The sequence below is a fragment of the Austrofundulus limnaeus genome, unplaced genomic scaffold (genome assembly GCF_001266775.1).
Source record: "Austrofundulus limnaeus strain Quisiro unplaced genomic scaffold, Austrofundulus_limnaeus-1.0 Scaffold33, whole genome shotgun sequence".
Classification (NCBI taxonomy): Eukaryota; Metazoa; Chordata; class Actinopteri; order Cyprinodontiformes; family Rivulidae; genus Austrofundulus; species Austrofundulus limnaeus.
In genome coordinates, this window is record NW_013952435.1 from 1,446,490 (window position 1) to 1,466,156 (window position 19,667).

At 37.8% G+C, this 19,667-nt stretch overlaps 1 protein-coding gene across 6 annotated transcripts in view; it reads left to right on the plus strand.

Annotated features, from left to right (window-relative positions):
• Window positions 1–19,667, plus strand: part of macrod2 (mono-ADP ribosylhydrolase 2) — a gene marked incomplete in the record, with an annotated part of 450,891 nt that overhangs the window by 119,168 nt on the left and 312,056 nt on the right. For 5 of the 6 annotated variants that reach the window (XM_014005961.1, XM_014005960.1, XM_014005964.1 and 2 more), the window contains 1 exon segment: window positions 9,240–9,269. In XM_014005961.1, coding sequence (XP_013861415.1) covers window positions 9,240–9,269 — 30 coding nt within the window. 6 annotated transcript variants of the gene reach the window in all.

Genomic DNA, 19,667 nt, shown 5'->3' on the forward strand with positions numbered 1-19,667 from the left:
TACATGTATTGTTGCACCTCGTGTGTGTGTGTGTGTGTGTGTGTGTGTGTGTGTGTGTGTGTGTGTGTGTATATACATACACAAAAAAAGGAAATCTAAAGTAATCGTGAACTTAAAATTGATGAATCGAATCGAGGCTTGAGTGAATCATTACATCCCTATAAATAATACATAAATAGTTATTTCTTCTGAGACTGATGATTTTTAAACCAGTTACTGTGACAAACACACAACCCCAGTGCATTTATAATTTAAAATAAGGAGAACAGATCATCAAATGAAACACTGCTCTTTGTTTAACCTCTTTGGTAAGTTTCTTATTCACAATATACTGTTTAAAGTAATATTAAGCCACATTCTTGTTCTAAAAAAGTTATTGGGGTCTATTTTTGCTGTTATTGACGTTTGTTTGGAAGAAACTCAAACTCCTTGCTAATCCCACCTGCAGTTTGATTTTCCTGTAACTCCTCCAGGCTCCTGCCGTAGGACTTGGGGGTGAGCAGATGCAGGTAGATGTATATTTATGAGGGGGATGTGTATTTCAGGGAAACGCAGTGTTGAGAAAGGTGACCTTGTTAGATAAAAGGAGGGCTTGGAAGCCAAATGATGAAAGAGAATGGGATCATCCTGGGCTCATTAATGTGGATTTGAAGGTCAGGTAATTATAACAATAGATGTGTGGGCTGGTTTTGGCATCTGGTTTTGTTGCTTTTGTTTTGACGGTGACAAGCCTGCGGAGAAAAGGGATTAATCACTGTGACACCAGCTTGTTGTCACATTGACACAATTCAGACATCATAACAAAAGTGCTGCAGTTCTTGAAAGAAGGTGCAAAAACAACATAATTTCCTCTATAAGTAGTGTATGACATGCACTGTTCAAATTATGAATAGGCTTATAAGTAACCAACATGCTCCCTTGATATTGTAAWAAGTAGTAATTTTAACTGAGTGACGAGCAGTGTTTTTGTTTTTTATGCAAATTTTTGGAAGCACAAAYATTTCTGAGGTTATGCCAAAGTCATTATTTGCTTCACATCACAACTAAAGCTAAACCTAAAGAAAAAGTTTCATTTGATCATGAATAAAGGTAGTTTGCAAATAAATAATAGGTACTTTCTTAATTTTTCTTCTTTTTTTAGCATTGGACACTAAATACCACTCCTTTTGGTTTGCAGTAAATATAACTAAGTTCTGAACAAGCTCCAAATCAGCTACTTTCTCTATTCCTTTTGCTCTTTGACACGTTTGTTTCGACATGATATGCATTCGGTCAGCTTGATTTCCATGACGTTGGTTCATCTACATTCTGTCCTCATGTGAAGTGATTTGTTTGTTTGAGAAACATCATTCTGACTAAMTTTGTTTCTGTGAGGGTGCCAGCTCTGCCACCAGCCTGGCTCAGTCAGCCTCCTCAGGGACTACTAGAAGCTAAAAAATAATAAAAAAATGCCAGTCGAGTATTATCGGCCAAGGCTCGCATGTGTGGCATGACATGCATTTTTAATGTGCCACAAAGTAAACACTACAAAGGCTTTTCTTCTCTTGTCTCTCAGCTGATGGCTCATTCAAGTTTTATTTCCACTGGAATTCCAGCTGATGTGAACAGCAGAAGCACCGTGGCTAATAAATGTTAGATTTGCCTCCTTTTAATGTGGAGTTTCTAAGAAATGACTTGTCAAATACAAACCTGAATCACTCCAGTTGATGCAGGAACATTCATATGTACATGATAGTGTGTGTATGTGTGTGTGTTGGTCTGTTTTTTGATTAGTCAAAACAATTTCCAAACCCTGTGCAGAAAACCATTTGGGTGAAAAGTGTGTGTTATTGAAGTAGAGATGATTGAGGTCCAGGAGGTGCTGCTTTGTTTCCTGCTCCAAAAAAAAAAATAAAAAAATAAAAAATAAAGAACTGTTGTTCACTTCACTGACTTTCTGAACTTCAGTGTCCAGMGTTGACATGTTACAGATCACAGAACTCCAAAGAGGAAACACCTAATGACTGAATCTCAACCAAGTCTTTAAAGCAGGGGTTCTCAAGCCATTTGGGTCTGGGGACCCCTTACAAGTGYAAAAAAGATTCCAGGGACCCCCTCATAAACCCCGTGCTGTTTTAAAATATAATTTCTTGTCATTTCAACCCCTAAATGCCATGGGAATATATATTTTATTGTTTATTATATTTGTTTTATTAGTTCATTGTTCTCCATGCGTTTTTTAAAAAGAAAAAACAAATTAACAATTTTTTGAGGACCCCCAAGATACCTCTCGCGGACCCCTGGGGGTCCTGGGACCCCAGTTTGAGAACCCATGCTTTAAAAGGTGGGTATTTTGCATTTTCCAGGCACATAGTTCAATTCTGTACCCCAATATAAACAATCTAACTGTTAACTTCATACTCTACTTATATATCAAAAATAAATTCCAAATGCCTTGAAATTAGCCTCTATCTCTTTAAGAACCTACTACCGTTTCTGACACTCCCACTTCAGCATGTTTTCAAACAATGCTACATGTCTTTTACAGACTTTTGTAGGAGCGTTGTATTTTGTTGTAAAAAAAAAGAAGCAACATTATATATCAGTTTTGCAAAATGAACACTTAAAACAAAGTTAAACTTTACTCGAATGATCCCACGTCGGACCAGGAAAGTACATTTTCTCAAGAAYTAGAGCGAGTACAGAGGCTCTTACAGCTTGGTACATATCTCCCAATCGTCCTCTCATACATACATATCAATGTTATTCTACTTTTTATGAATGAACTATAAAAATAGATTGGTATGAAGCTATGTTTCGCAATGAAACCATTTTTAAGATATGTTCTGCTAGTCTGGAGCTGTGTGGTGGAGGCAGGGAAGCCCAGCTGCAGACAGCTTCAGGCAGGAGCTTTATGTCAGCAAGCATTTAGGCAGCTCTGAATGGCTACAACAGAAGATTCAAGGGTTTCTCAAACATGCATGAATGAATCAAAGCAACACTCTGAGTATGTTTGATGAGGGAATGGCATATCTTGACATAAAACCTCCCTTTTAAGTTTCTTTTAATTGTTTAAAGTCTTTAAATATATAGTAAAATTGTTCAATGTGTATTGAGTACTTTTTTGTGCCTGTGTGATTGACTCTAAATATGAAATATTGTTGCTTTTTGTMCTACTTTGTACAGTCAGTTTTAAAAAAATCAAAATTTTGTATGTTTGAACAAGTCAGATTAAGTTTAAGAGCAGCAGAGAAGGATTTGTTACAACAGGACATAAAAAGATCCTTTCCATTTTAGTTAGTATAATTCAAATACATTTCAGTTTGAGTCAGCCTATTATATATTATCAGTTCACAGTAAAAGTMCTTGGAAAATTCACTTAAGATTTGCAGATGCAGATAGGCCGGTCGTTTTTACATTGTCGTGGCAGTTCTAGTTGCTTTGAAAAATTGCAGCGAGATTTCTTTGACTCAGCAATAAGAGCAGGAGACCTGCACCAACAAATTTATTAGTTTCTGTACTTCACCTTTTCTCCCGGAGCCACAGCAAAAAGTACATCAACCTCCGAGTTCACTGAGAAACGTGGGAGAGGCTGCCGAGGATACAGGAGAGGGAGCATGTGATGAAGCAAGAAAGGCTTTAGTCAAGTAGCAGAGATGAGAAGGTAAACAGTGGATTTATTTACTGCTTTGGGGTTTTGTGGTTCTACACCAGCACTTCCAGTTTACCTGCAAGATCTAAGACAACAATGCCTCCTCTGTACTCAAAGTCTACATAAAATATTWTATTAAATGCTTTACATGTACCTTGATGTTTTAAGAGGATATAATGATTTCATTAGTTTTTTCCACAGTTTATAAAACATACCTGCACACTCTGGTGTTGTGTTCTCAACCTTTCTCTTTAAACTTTTTCAGACGGTTGCATCACACTTCTTTCATTGTCGGAGGCTTGGTTGAAGTTGCTGTGGTGTTTAAAGGTTTAAAGGCAGACAGGAAGTGGGGGGTTCACAGTGACTATGCTGGCTTGTGTTTGATGGTCCGGTTTAATGGAATGGACCAGTTTTTCCCCATGACCTGTTGTCTCTAAGGCAATCTGTTGAGCACTTCCAGTGAGATTTACGACCCACGTTGCTGTTACTACAGGGCCGACGCCGCTGCAGACTAACTCCAAGTTATGGCCTCCCCGCTTTCCTCTCGTTAACTGGGTCATTGCAGACCGTCCAGCTTAACATATTCAGGGTTCAAAAGTCTGGGGCTTTATTTTCTTTTACGCAAGAAGATTCTTTAAATTGTTGATTTGGTCTTTTCTGTTGTGAAAAAACGAGGGTCTAGTAAAATTCCCCTAGGGTCAGACTCTGAAGAGAAAATGGTAAACACCCATTAAACATGTATTCAAAGAGACATCTCCACATGTGGACAGTCAGCCACTGTAGGAGAAACAGATAATGGTCTTGTGATGATGTTAATTGTTTGCTTTCCCACTGCTTCCCTAAAGGCATTAATGTGTGGATCCTGCACACAATATCCAGACTGAGCTCAAGGCAAGCAGAACAAGCAGCGAGAGCTTACTTATAATTAAAACACACTCTTAAATATATAGATAATACAATAAATGTGGCCAAATATGGATTTGTTTTGATTTTAACTRGGATAACATTCGAGAGTTCTTATTTGTCCTACTTTAATACGAACAAATCTGCATTCCTTTTTAAATTTTTTATTGTTTTTGTCTGTCTTGTGCAGAATTTATATGGCTGAGCTCAGTCTTGGTTACACAGTTTGTATTCGAGCTGTGTTTTGTTTTATATGATTAAATGCTAATACTTGTTTTATAGTGTTTTGATCCTTAAAGTGGAAGATACAGCATAAAAGGCATAAAGCCATATGTATATATATACACATATGTATATGTGTGTGTGTATGATTAAATGCTAATACTTGTTTTATAGTGTTTTGATCCTTAAAGTGGAAGATACAGCATAAAAGGCATAAAGCCATATGTATATATATACACATATGTATATGTGTGTGTGTGTGTGTGTATATATATATAAACATATATGTGTATATACAGTATATATATTTTTTGCATTTTCCTTTTTTCCACATTTATCAAACCCACAAAGATGAGAAGACTTCTCATCACCCTGTAGGTTGTTGCCATGAACACACCAAGTCACATCCCCAAGCCCACCCTGGTTCCTTCCATCACCGCCCTGCCCTGCATACATATATATATGCAAAAGAGTTGTGTCTGATTAGCAACCATGTCTCAGAACCCTGATTAGGTGTGGAGTAAATGAAGTGCCCCCCTCAGGCATGCATTTCCATAATGTCAGGTAATTAAACCCTAGTGTTTTAATAGCTCAGGAATAGGAAGACTCCCCAGGAGACGAGACAATGATGGTAGACTATGCTGAAAAATAGTAGACTGTTAGCCGGCTCTGAGCTCATTTTGAAACTATTCAATTACCCTAATAATAAYTCTATTGGCAGAAATGCAACATTATGTTCACATTTAAAATTGGTACAGAGTCGTGTAAAATAACCAGGAGTTGTTCTTTTTTATTTCGTTTAAAATGAACAATTTACATGAAAGATGTTGTAGGTTGTTATCTTCTTCCTTCTGGCATGTTTAGTAGTCCAAGAGAAAAATAAAATGAGATCGTCAGCAGCTCTTGTTGCATTTTCATGTTTTTATGTTGGGTTTTCAGCTGCTGTATCCCTAACAATGTAAACAGGCGACTTTTAATAATTTTACATTTCGAAACATGATMGTTTTGTCGCCTGCCACCAAAGATGAAAGAGTAATGATGTTTGTGCATGTGTGTGTTTGTTTGTCTGTCTTTTTTTCTTTTATTCTGTCTAGTGGACACATTTTAAAATAAACGTATGATAATTCACCTTTTTAGCTGTTAAATACATTTTGTTATGAACTTGGAGTCTCTAGCAGTGCAGAAAATTTGAAATTGTTTTCTCCAGGTGCTGCGTAGATACCTTTATATTAGGGGCCTTGTGGAATCGTGCACCAAAAAAAAAAAAAAAAGATTCACATTAGAATCGATTAAAAATTTTTTAAGAATAAAGCAAATCTAATGGCTGTCAGCCTCTATTTCGTAACTATGTGTAACCTCCTGATGTCGTTACACAGCTGGTTCTGGAATGGATGCGTGCGCAGAAAAGCACTAAAACAAAGAGGAAACAACATTAAATGAAGGAAAGAGAGATTCAACCGGCCCTGTCCAAGTTTGACACGAGCTTCACTGTGTGCAAGGTTTGCAAAATGAAGATGAAGCACTTTGGGAGTGTGACGCATGCGCAGGCTCACATCATCATTTTTCGAATGAAAAATTGATTTGGAATCGAACCGTGKCCCCAAAAATAAGAATCGAATCATGAGATAGTAAAAAAATTTCCCACCCCTACTTTATTTTCTGTTTGGGTCATATTTTTCAACCCGTTCAGTTTTCTCTTTTCTCTGACAACGATCACGCCACAGAATTACAGTACATTTCAAGAGACGGCCTCAAAACAAGTTGATCTGAAACAGAGGGGGCTTGTGGAGTTACAATAAGGAGGAATTCAGACTGAAGCATTGCAGTTCCACTTTATATAGACCCCAACTGAATGAAAAAGAAGGACATAAAGTACGACATGTCTCCTTTAGTGAAACTCTCAAAAAGGTATTGGTTTTTCACCCTGTTTAAGATGACCACCAGAGTCAACTYACCTAGGAAATTCAACGATTATACCTGACACAATCAGTTTTACACATGCTGAGCTACAATTTAGTATTATATTAGTTGAGTCATGCACATGTGCTGTKAGCATGAACACATCTTGCAAGATCTCATAAAATTGCAATAAATTGTCTCCTRGGTTTGTCTAAATGCCTAAAACACCAACCCTGCTTACYATAAAATGATTTTAGTTTAAATCTGCATCAATAAAGGCAGCAGGCGACGTGCRTTCTTTCAAAGGACACTTCAGCCTTGAATTAAAGGGGCAATATCATGTAAAATCAACTTTTTTGAGTTTTATATCATGTTATTATGTTATACTCTCATAAAAAACATGYCCAAAGCCTTGCTTTGACTCATTCATGCACGTTTGAGAAATCCTGCAGTGTTTTTATGAAGCCATGCTGAGGAGCAAAACGACAGGTGGGGACCAGAAACGCCCCTGGGACGTGTCTTTAAGCGGAACTTCCTCATGGCAGAGCGACCTCCCTCCCCACACACCCGGCCCATGACTCCTGCAGGCTCTGGGGTGAAAGTGAAAGTGAAACTTAAACTGTCTGCTGAGCTCTCAACATTAGTTCTCACTCAGTGAAGGTCTTTTCAGATTAAAAATACCTTTGAGGAAATGTATTTTCAGATGCCAAGTAAACTGCATCATGGCAGCCCCCCCCACCGGCACCAAAATGGGCAAAGTGGAAGGTGGTTCTTAAAGAGACAAAGGCCAATTTCAAGGCGTTTAGAAGAGGAAGTGATGAGAAGATAAATTTATTTTCTATTTAGACATAAAAACAGCATTTTAATAACAACTAAAGGTGACATAGATACTTTATTATGGTRTAGTATTTAAATATATGCTTGAGAAACACATAATATTTCCCCTTTTAAAGATTCGTTTTGATGCATTTTAAATAAAATCAGATTTTCTGTTTTAATTGATCCTGAGAGATGAGAACAGAAAATCCATGAACCTGGGTTTCCAGTGCTGTTGAAGAACTAGCACAAATTTGAGTTCTGTGCTTTTTTGTTGATAGCTCAGAGATTCCAGAGCTAAACAAAGGCCCCCGAGAACACAAGTGTCTTCTTTTTATCACAGAAAAACCTGGAGAGGTGCTATTGTAAACATGACAGTGGCTTGTCACTACATCCCTGCTCAGGTTGYCGGTTTTATGTGTGTGTGTTGTGCTCGTGATGTACGAGCGCACAAAGACCACACAAATGCATAACAAAAGCTCTTTGGTGAGTCCAAATCTGCTGCAGGAGACTTTCCTTTGTCAGGCCCACTCATATTTGTGGGTCTCCGATGAGAGCATTGTGGAGCCATAATGGTTCCGCTGAAACATGTGAAAGCCGAGCGAACTGCAGCAATCACTTCCTTCATGCGATCAGGCCGTGGATAAATAAATAAAAAGCCATGAATCTTTAATGTGATTGGATTGCTCTTGCTAATAACTCATGTTCGTTATCCACTGGCAGCGCTAAAAACGTTTTTAAGAAATAATAGGCTTTTAATGGGAGCTGATGCTGCAGCTCAAACCGATCATTAAACGCGCGTTGCGGTGTGCGATCCGTTCAGCGCCTGCCGAACCACACTTCAAACACCACTGCTTTTTAGTTTGAGTCGAATACAAATTAACTGACATACTTTTAACCCTCTTTAATCCTTTTTTTTAACATCCCTAACTGACAGGAAAATGAAAATAGGTTAATTCAATGTGCTAATCTGACAAGTTACCTGCAGCTGAACCAGTAAAGGATTGCAYAGGTCGCACTACAAATGTTTGAGACACGTTGAAGAGTTTGCATCACTTTCAGATATTTTATAGAACTGCAGTCTGGTGGATAAAAGAACCGAGTTTCACTTTTAGAGCTTTGAGGCACTCAACATGTTTCCCTAAAATATTCAAAGTTCTTGCATTAAAGGTATTCCTGAAAGGAAGTCATGTTTTTGTCTGGCTTTAAGTCTGGTTTTAACACTAGTTTATTGAAGCATTTGGTGTTTTTTAACCCACCAACAAACGCTTTCACTTTACCTTTCAGATGAATGAATCATTTGCTGCTAATGTGTTAATTTAGTAAATTAAGATAAAACACCCTTAACAGTACATACTTTTGTCTGCTGGAGATGTGTTAAACTATTGGCTGATATTCACGTTGGGATGACTGGTGTTGTTGGAAGGCAGCAAACATCAATAKCTAACACTTGTTTTGCCAAACACAGCTACTGAAATGTGTAATTACAGGTTTGACTGGGAGTGTAACATTATTACACATCTTTCCAGACAGATTCAGGACTTTCTTAATCCTTTTAAAGCAACTCTGTTTCTTTTAATTTTCTTCTGAGTGTTGTGAGAATCTCAAATTGCTGTTAGGTCAAGTAATTTACAGAGAATTGTTTGTTGTTTTAAACAATTTTCTGGTTTTTATGASGCTTTAACTAAAATGGACTTCTGAGACTTTTAATAATCTATATAAACACATCTTTTTAAACCGACCTAACACTTTCTTTTTCTCRTTTCAGCAAACACCAGTCTTCTGGGAGGAGGAGGAGGTGAGTGATTAATTTGACCAATATGTCATTGAATTTGTATGCACTGCAGTTGTTTCTTTTGGAATCTGAGTAATTAAATCAGATCTGGCACAACTACAGCACATCACAGACTTATATGTCAGKTTTTTTTAAATGTAAGACCAAAACATCACAGCATTTTCCAGAACAACTTGGGCCAAACTGAGAGGTGGTCATTACTTTAGCGACCTGCCGAAGAGCATTATCTTCAAAGCAGTGGAGAAAACACGAAGCAGCCAACTGGGGTGTGAGAAAAAGGGGGAGGTAACTYCAGTAGCTTCGGCCCAATCTTGCCGTTCCTCCTCTCGGAAAGTTGACTTCTCCAGTGACATGATGGAAATAATATTTCTTCCCTCTTGTAAGATAAGCTTTAGGCATAATGTTCTAGGTTAAACATGGAAGGGTAATTTATACCCCTACAGGGGCTTCTTAATCAGACTTGGAAATAGTATAATGTTGATATACGGCCCCTGCTTAAACCGTATCTGTTTATTTATCTGTGATAGCTGTCACTTTAAATACTGTATACAGTGTGAGCTCAACATCAAAAAAGTCATGCATTTTTCTAACATAACATCCAACTCGTCTAAATGATTAAATATCCCGGCCCTGGTATCAAACCCGGGTTTATTGTGTTTGCATAACCCCTAAGGCCCAGTTCCACCCCGATTTCTGGATCCCAGAGACCTGTTGTTCTATCTGGGCTGATTCGACATCAGCTACTTCTGCTCATTAGGTTAGACTGAAATGTTTGTCAAACCTAAAAGTAGAACCAGTTTGAAGGAACGGAGTATCTCAGTTCAGAGAATTAAATTATAGAATAATCTGGAGGATGATAATGTTAAAAAAGCCAGATCAATGTGTATATTTAAGAAAATGATAAAGGTGAATCTGTTGGAGAAATATGTATGAGTATAAGGCATGAATTGTTACTCAAGTAGGAATTAAACCTTTATTGTTTTTTTCCTTTCTTTTTTTGTACGTTGTAATTTGAAGATTTTTTTGATTGAATTTATTTAAGAAAAAGGGGCAGAAATTACAACTCTTTTCTTCTTCTGCTACCTTTCATTTAATTTGTTTTTTTTGTTGTTGTACGTTGAATTTATGTTGTTTGTTTTAAATGAATAAACTTTATAAAATAAAAAAAAATTCATTTTAAGGCATGACTCGGCCTGCCAACACACCCACATCTTTTTCTACCATGRCCCTGGTTCTGTTTGCATTGAGCAGAGAGTCACTTCGATGTAGGTGGGATCATAATATTAAACACCTAATTTTTATTTTGTTTTATTAGCAACACAATAGTAAGGAACCACAACAAACTCCACTGAAAAGTACCAAAGTTTGTATCAGCCCATCCAGCAGTACAACACTTAAGACGAGCTACTGGTAGCTAATGTTAACTTGTTGTTGTTTAGTTAAACTGTGAAAAAACATTACAGTTGTTGCACACAGTTCATGTAAACTTTCTCTCATCTGTGTGACGTAACCCCCGATCAGTGAACCAATTAATGAGAAGCTGACGTCAAATCGAAGTTAACGCAAACTCGCTGAACTTAGACTGACCCTGGCTGGGCCTTGCAGTGCAAAAAGACCTATTGATTGGTTCACTGATTGGGGCGTTACGTCACACAGATGTGAGTAACTTTACATGAATTGTTTGCAGTGACTGTAACCTGTTTCACAAGTGTTTAACTCCACTAAAACAGTTGYGATCAATCAAACAACAAGCTAACAYCGTCTCTCTCTGAAAATGTTATCCTGTCATCTTGCTCTCTCATYTTAAGCATCATRGRGCTGTATGGTCCGAAAAAGTGTTTTGTACATTTCCTTTGAGTTTGATATGGYCTGTTATTGTTAATAAAACAAAATAAGATTTGTGCATGTTTAATATGATCAAGCCGGAACTTTGCTCAGTGCAAAAACACCAGGGCTGGTTATGGCCCGGCCGACTGGAGCAGGCCGAGCCTCAGTTCAAAAATGCCTAATGTAAACAAAACACCCGCTGAATCCACCGAAAGCCACGTGAAAACTTGAGTCACAATCGACCTACATTATGACCGTGGTCAAAACTTTATTTTGCAGCTTTTGTTTCTTAAAACTTCATAATGAATTCACTGAACATATTTATTGAACACAATTCTGTGCAAGAAATAATTGAACTGTAAAGTAATGGTTCAGATCAGACACTGCAGTTTTTACAAATWCATCAATTTGTCCTCTATTTGGCAACATTCTTCTGTTAAAAAGTTGTAGAAAGTGGTCAAACTAATGCTAATGTATAATTTAGTTGTTTTATATATATCCATAAAGATTTACCGCCTGGTGAATATGAATTATTAGAGACAAAGTCTGGGCTTGAAAACATCAAACCCTCAGCTCACTTTAGTGCTCTGTTCACGTGTTGTCCATTAGTGCGCGCACAAAGCTGTTCACATCTAATCATGCACCTTGGAGTGGCCCTTATCTTGTCTGATACATGTGGTTAAGGCTGCCAGCTTGCAGTGTGGGATCCCAATTTTCAGTCACAAAAATAGACCCTCGGCATACAAACCATTTTAGGAATTTCTGTGATTGAGAGCAGAGGTCACAAACATACATCTCCATTACCAAGCCGAGCTCTGTAAAGCGGGCTACGCCGTCCTGCTGATTGGTGTCACCTCTGCAGCAGGCGACCCTCAATATTGATTTGGCACAAAGAGAGAAACAAATGAAGCTATTTTCTTTTCTATTGTTTTCTCATTATTGCTACATTGTGGCAAATCACCTTTTTACAGTTCTTTAGATCTCAGTCTTGTTGATTGATCCAGTTTCWTCTCCAACTAATAATAGGTGTTAGACCACTGCTGATTGCTCTGTTTCAAAACAGCAGCGGCAAAAATGAAGTAGAATTTGTGGCTGTCAACATTGGAACGTGAGATCTTTTGTGTCAATTAATATCATACTTTGCAAGAAAACATTTCACTTGATTGTGACCCTCAGCTGTGCTTATTAACTCTAGAGGAATTCTAATTGTAGCACGAGGGTTTTTTAAGAGCAAAGCCTCTTTTCATTCCTAATTGACTTCCAGTGATGCCATTCCTGCCAAGTTACTAGCACCAGATACAAGGTCAATTAACTCTAAAATGTTAAGACTCACATTTCTAGTGTGAATAATGACCACAATAATTCAAGTTGCAAGTTTATTTTTTAATTTCTTCTGTGCTTTCCTGTGAAGTATTTTTTTTTTGGCCATGGTAAAAAAGGATAATTGGAGCCAGGGAGTGATTACTGCTATCTGCAACAAGCTTTTTTTTCTCTCCTTTCTAAAACAAAGCTTTACATCGTTTGTCTTTTATCTGTATGAGGCTAAGAGGGGCTTTACCTTTCAGTGTCTCTATCGCTCAAAGGTGGCTACTAAACCTGCAAACCTGTTCTCTCTGTTGCCCCGCTCCGTCTCTATACCTCTATCTGTGGCTTGGCATGTGAAGACCTCCTGCCTTGGTGGCAGTGAGGATCGATGGGAAGAGGAGATGTGCTCTCATATAGGGCTCTCCTTATCTCCCAGCTGTCTTCGCAGGCCTCTGCAGAGGGCCAGTTTCACAGCAGGATGATCCATCATGCTGGCCTCACACACCTGAGCTGTGCTTATTTTCTTATAGCTCGGGAGGTGGGCCTCCTGCCAGGAAGTGAGAACTGGACAAAGTCTTTACTTTATAGAAGTTACTCCAGTGCTTACACGGCCTTCCGAAGGCTTACCAGGTTTACAGGAACTTTTCCAGTTGCCCTGTTTTGTTCCRTGTGGTATGAGAGAAAAACTCATTTATTTATTGTGCAACAAAGACACGAGTCAGTTTCAAGGCACATCCTGCTGTTAAAAACTGAAACCTCTAATTTTTTCTGTCATACATTTTATTTGATTTAAATGCATTTTTATGATACTCCAAATGGGTCACAGTTGACCTTTTTATTATTGGTCCTTGAACAAAAATATTCCGGTTTCAAATGCGAATAGTGTGAAATCAAACGATTCACTCAAGTACCGATTTGATTATCGATTTTAAGTTCACAATTTAGACATTTTATAACCAAAAATGTTTTTTTATATTTAACATCAGCGTTTTTGTCCTTGTTAGGTTTGTCACGATAACGAATTTTTGAAAAAAAGCAGGCAAATGAAAATTATTGTCCTCATTTTAAATTATCTTCCTCAATTTAATTTATCATACGATTAATTGAATTATTGTTTATTGTGACAGGCCTAGTCCTTGAATCAAACCGTAACTGTTTGTTGTCTTAATAACAGAATATAACTTTAAAATAAATAAAAATGTCATCATAGACTTTTTGGTTGCCAAAATGAATTTGTCTTCGGGCGTATTCACACCTGACACACTTTAAACAGACCAGTTTGTTTCCCCTGTTGGTCTGGACCTTTTATGCAGGTGTGAATACACTCRTGCAAATCCTGGTACAGATCAAACAACTAGACCGAGACACATTTTTGTGGTGGTCTTGGTCCACTTCCAAACAAACTGGTGCGGTTTGCTTCTGGTGTGAATACAGACCGGCCTCAAACTGAACCAACTACAGGAAACATGCGCCTTTTTGGACTTCACTAGCCACTGGTGCTAAGCATCATGGTAACTATTAGCCCTTAAGTGTTGCTAATGCTAACACTGCGCTGCAAACAATGAGCYGATATGGGTCAGGCCACRCAGAGAACCTYATCTCCTTTGTGTTGTAGCATGCATTTGCTAACGCCGTCCCAAAATTACAAGTGTATCATTGCRAAAMTGCCTCTGAATGAGCTGCTCTTGAAWTTCTAAATGGTACTGAAGTTGTATTAACAGCAGCACCATCTTTATTTCCGGCTCTGTGCTCTATCCCACCCCTGTCATTTCTGTCCAATTGGAGCAATTACAATCACCCTTGCGGCTTTGTTTATAAATTATAGTCTGCTTGCATAAAGCACCAAACGAAAAAAATAAAGTCTGCTTTTAATCCAGACCAAACAAGTGGACCAAAGGACTTTCCTGGTCTGAATGCACCCTTAAAGACATGACTTATTATTATAAAATAACAATGAAACTGAATATTTCATTTATATGAATCTCATACAGGTCCATGCCTAATCTATCACGTAGTTTCAACAAAACCAACAAGGCATTGCTGTTGGTGGTTTTGTTGGCATGCAGCCAGACCACTGAAAAAATAAAAGGCAGATAAGTGATAAATAAAGCCCTGGGTGAGGATTTTTTTTCCCTCTATCCAGAAAACACATTATCATGTTTCTAGCATTAGTTGTGGAGACAAAAAAACTCATAAGAGGAGATTCTTTTACCCTGATGCTCTTATTAAATCCTCCGAATTCACTGATGGGAATTCTCTCTGGGCTGTACACCCTCAGTATTATGTACACAATGGGGTCAACCAAAATAGTTCTGTTATCTGCATTAGACATGTTGGTCTCACYGGGATTCCAAACTAACATAGAGGGAAATAACAATGATCTCTGATAATAGCAYGCTAAATGAGGCCTCTGTGAATAGAGGGTAATTATGAATGGTACCAGGTTGCTCATGTGATGTGTGTCACAGCACGGCTGGATGCTGGCACAGTCCCAGAAGCATAGACCCTAATGTAAACATAATGTTGTCTATCCTGCCTTTTTCCTCTATTTCTGTGTCCCTCACAAACACGAGTGTTCAAGCACACACTGAACCATGAAATGAWACCATGAAGCCCTGTGTAGCCTGTGTGGAGAGAGGGAGCTCCCCTTTCCTTTGAAGTCTCCATCCAGGAGGGGAATTACCTCATTAGCATTCTAACCAGAACCATTGGCCATTTAGCACTCTGCTTTAACTAGACCACCCAAACAAATCGTTCTTCCAAGGTTGGGCCTCCTTTTCTCTGCCAGTCAAGCAGCAGGGAACATTGCACGGTTGTTTTGAACGTTTTGACTTCAGATTATTTAGCCATGGGCTGTAGAAGCTCTATGAATACACTGGATTTTGTTATCTCTTACATAACATAGTCTAAAGCGCTGAGGGCCCTTTGCTTTAGATTTCCTAAGCAGYTGAGTATGTCATGACAACTGCCAACACATTGGAACGTGTGGGGTTAATTGGGCTTGTTGTCATTACACCTTGTTGTTTTTCTAGTTGAATATGTCATGGGGATGTAAATCACAATGGAAACACCTGATATTTCCTTATAATCTTGGAGYTGTGGTGTCCAATCCTGGTCCTTGAGGGCCATTTTCCATCATTAATGACTGCCACTGGACAAAGTATAATAAAACTTACAAAAAGTACCCATTGGATAAAACTGATTAACTTTTGGAGTCAACCCAATTSAAGATGGCTTCCATGACCAACCAACCTCAAACACATACATGGCTACAGCTCAGTCAGTTTTAYAGATATTGAGCTAATGTTTGGTAGGATTCTAGAGAAGAAACCTCCATCACACACTCTGAAGGTGACATTTAAAATATTGCACAAGATTCTGTGTAACAAAATTTCAAGGTTTGATCCAAAAGGTTAAAAAACAAAACTGGAGATTTTGATTCCCTTCCAGGAACTTTTCTCAATTCAAAACTTTTATTCTCGATTCATTTTTGAATTGAGAAAGCTTCCTGGACAGGAAGGGTGAGTCTTTAGCTTCAGAATCAAAGTCCARTTGYTTTTGTTTAGCATTTTTTTGGATTGATCATGATCAGGATGACTGAGAATCTTTACAAACATTTGTCAACGTTTGATCAAAATGGCTGCAACTCAGTCGTTGCTCAACACATGACGATCCTTCCTTTGAAGAAATGCTGGGTGTTTTTACCGTTGCTACATCACAAAAACCTGTTAATAATATACTCAAATCTAGTTTGTTGGATTAAAGAAACATTTAAATAATTCAGGGTAATGGCTCCTGAGTGCCAGGAATGGACAGTTGTTGCGTACTTTTTGTATGTCACAAAATTTAAATCGTAGGAGTTCCATCCAGATCTTGGCTWTAGTCCTTCCTCTGACATCTGGCTTTAAATAGAGAAGATAGCAGCACGCGTTCAACAGAGCAAACRTAGGTCATCCTCTAACTTAAGCAACTCACCAATATGCTTAAAAAGAATGTTTCAGTTTCAGACGTGTTTGGATAATCCTTTATCAAGATTCCTAAGTGCTTCACAGTGCTTATCTTTATCTCCATTCGTTATGCAAAGGACTGTGTTTTCTTTTCCTGTCACCTCCAGGTGAACCATTATCCTCTGTCTGGGTCCTGCCCGAGGCTTGTTTATTGAGTAAATTTGAAGGCATGGCGCTTTGCTCAGGGGGAGGGGAGTAGGTTGAGATACAGGATGGTGTTTTGTGACAATTTGAGCTAGATGAACTTATAGCCCTTACACAACTCCCAGGATGCCCCCACACTAATCAGTCAATAATGACATTTTATTCTCATAAGTCAGAGATTGCACACTATGCTTGACTGATGGTCCTCAGTTCACAGATGGTAGTAACAGCCATTAGCATAACTTATGACAGTGGGAGCGTATTTCCCCATGGAGTAGCCTAAATAATGTAAAATGATAAATTGAATGCAAAGATACTTCAGGCGGCAGGGATACCCTTGGGATTTACTTATCTCCTCACATTTAGTGGGGAGTTACTTATTCTCTGCAATTTTTCCAGCCTGTATTTAGGCTGTTTTGTTCCATATTCTTTTTAAAGTGTGTTTGAGGTCGAACAGATTTAAATAAAAGTCGGTCCCTTTCCTTGAGATTAGCTCTACAGATAGAAACTATTCATGAGGTAAGCACACAGCGAAACAATATTTATTCACTCTCATATTCTCAGATGTGGAAAAAATGGTTTATAAGTGCTCTTATTGCTCATTCACTAGGTGATTCCTAGGGCAAGGCTCAATTTTAATAACATTCCAAGTGCTTTATACTCTTGTTTGATTCTGTGATATTCATGTAAAACTGCAACATTTATTACATTTGTCACTCTTATATAAGCATAAGTCATTTAATAGGTTGCATTTAGTGTATTAGAAGTCCTGTAGTTCCCACATGCTTTAAATTTGTGTTGTGTGCTATCACAAAACAATTGTTGCTTTTTATAAAAGCATTTCAAAACAAAAGCTTCAGCAATCCTCTCACATCAATGTGAAGCAAATTTCTTTAAAATAATCCAATGTTTGTTAAATTATTTGATAATAAGGTAGTGAAAAGAAGTCGTAATTGTTGTCAGGCAATTCCTGGTGCTAAATGGAAAGCATCAGTTGTGTTTGAGATAGTAGGACCCGATATCACCCATGATATGGCAACTTGATGCAATTTTTGATATTGATTTAAATGACTTTGTACTTATTTTTCTATGACACTCACTTAACAAAACCAGCAAAATATTATAAAACTATATCATATATTTATAATTATGAGAAACAATCTTTGTCTTTAAAACATCCGATTTTTAGGACAAAGGTGCTTCCAGAATATTTTTGGTCATTTCGCTCTGAACAGGAATCACACATCGTTGTACTGCCCCCTCAGGGTTGGGAGGTGTATCGCTATTATAAAGAGATTTGATGTGATATAATTACAAAAAATTGATAAATCTCAATTTTTTTAATGCACAGCTGTAGAAAATTTTCTGGCTATATCCTAGTGTTGTGAAATCCAGTTGTAAAAATGTCATGGTACAGAGGGTATTTCACCAAATTCATTTGCCAGCAGTTCTCTATACATAAATATGGTAAAAACTACACATTAAGTGGAAACTTTTATTGTCTCTGCTGCTCTTCTTACCAGCAGAGAAAATAGTCACCATGTGCACCCCACCACCCCCAATCAGCAATGATGGATGGACTAATTGAGGCAGAGAGAATAGACCATTCATTTTATCCTACAACGGTGGGCTCCATATTTAGGATTGGTGTATGATAAAGGGATGAGTGAAATGGCCAATGAGTCCTAGAGAGAAAAGAGAACAATGTGTGGAAGTGTTTTTTTTTATTTAGAGAGTAAAAAGAGGGCAGGAAAGCCTAAAAACCATCACAAACCTGGTCTGTTGGGTCACGCTGAGTTAGGCAGGGTCCTGCAGAGTTGATGGAGATGTGTGTATCTGAGGATAAGTGTGAGTGAAGGCTACATAAGGCTTCTATGTGTCCTGGGATCCTTGTCTTTGCATATGAATCATTCATCTCCGTCCCCATGTATAAATCAGGCTGCAGGCCGTTGCCTGCGGCGGTCATGTCATGAGCTAGTTGATGGGCATCACTTGATCTCTGGCACTTCAGTTTGAGTGAGGAAAAGGGCCCAATTCTGAACGGCGCAACATGTCGGAGAATATCAACCTGTGAGGAGCTTTTTGTTGTCTGACGAGTGTCGTGAGCTTTATGAGAGTAACGAGGACCACACAGAGCTTCACTATAAAGCTGCACTCACATTTACCGTTGCCTTTTATCTGTAAAGAGAACAGTTGTTCAAAAGGATTTGCCTTTCAAGCCAAATAAAGAACTTTTAAAASTATGACTGTAGTGCACTTCAGTTTGAAACTAAGAGTTTAACATTTAAAACAATATTTGTCCGATCTGAATTRGGTGCTTTAGATTTTTTTTTCTTTTTAACATTGACTGTAAAACTGACTACAAAAGACAAATACATTTTATTTATTCTTGAAGCTTACATTGTAGATGTAAAACTCCCAGAGCCTGTATTGGGTATTGTTTAGGCTTGTTTTTTCTGTTACAGACAAATGTAGACCTTCAGTTTTCAATTGTAATTTTTTGTACACCTCTACTCTSTGGCTAATATACATTTCTTGATATGCAGCCAAAAGCCTCGTTCATTTAAAACAGATGTGCAAAAATAAACAATATGTGCTAAGTATTTTGCATTTCTGCCTTTAATCACAATGCAGTGTGAATTAWTGTGTTTTCACTCAACACACTGAAATTCATACTAAAAATGCAATAAAGCAAAAATAATGGTTTTATGTTAGATATTATGACTAATTACTTACTGCTTTTAAAAACAAACACCTACAAAAAGGTCTTGTTTTAAAATTTCCTAACACTGTTCTATAACCTGATTCACACCTAATTAATAAGAGACAAGAAATTAAGGTTAGTGCAAAAAAAAGATTAAACTTGGCAGCAACAGATGTTTAATCTTAACTCAAACGTGAACAACATGAATTTACCACATTAAAAATATTAAAACACAAGTTAACTTTATTTTAMCTTGAATATTATTTTATTCACATTACTTGAAGCACTTTTGCAGCGTTTGTTGCCGTTTACAGCAACGCTGCTGCAGTTTTCCTCCTAAACTGTAAAGAGAAAACAATGTAGTTAGAGAGAACACTTTCTTCACACACCCTTTTTTTGACACTTTATATATAT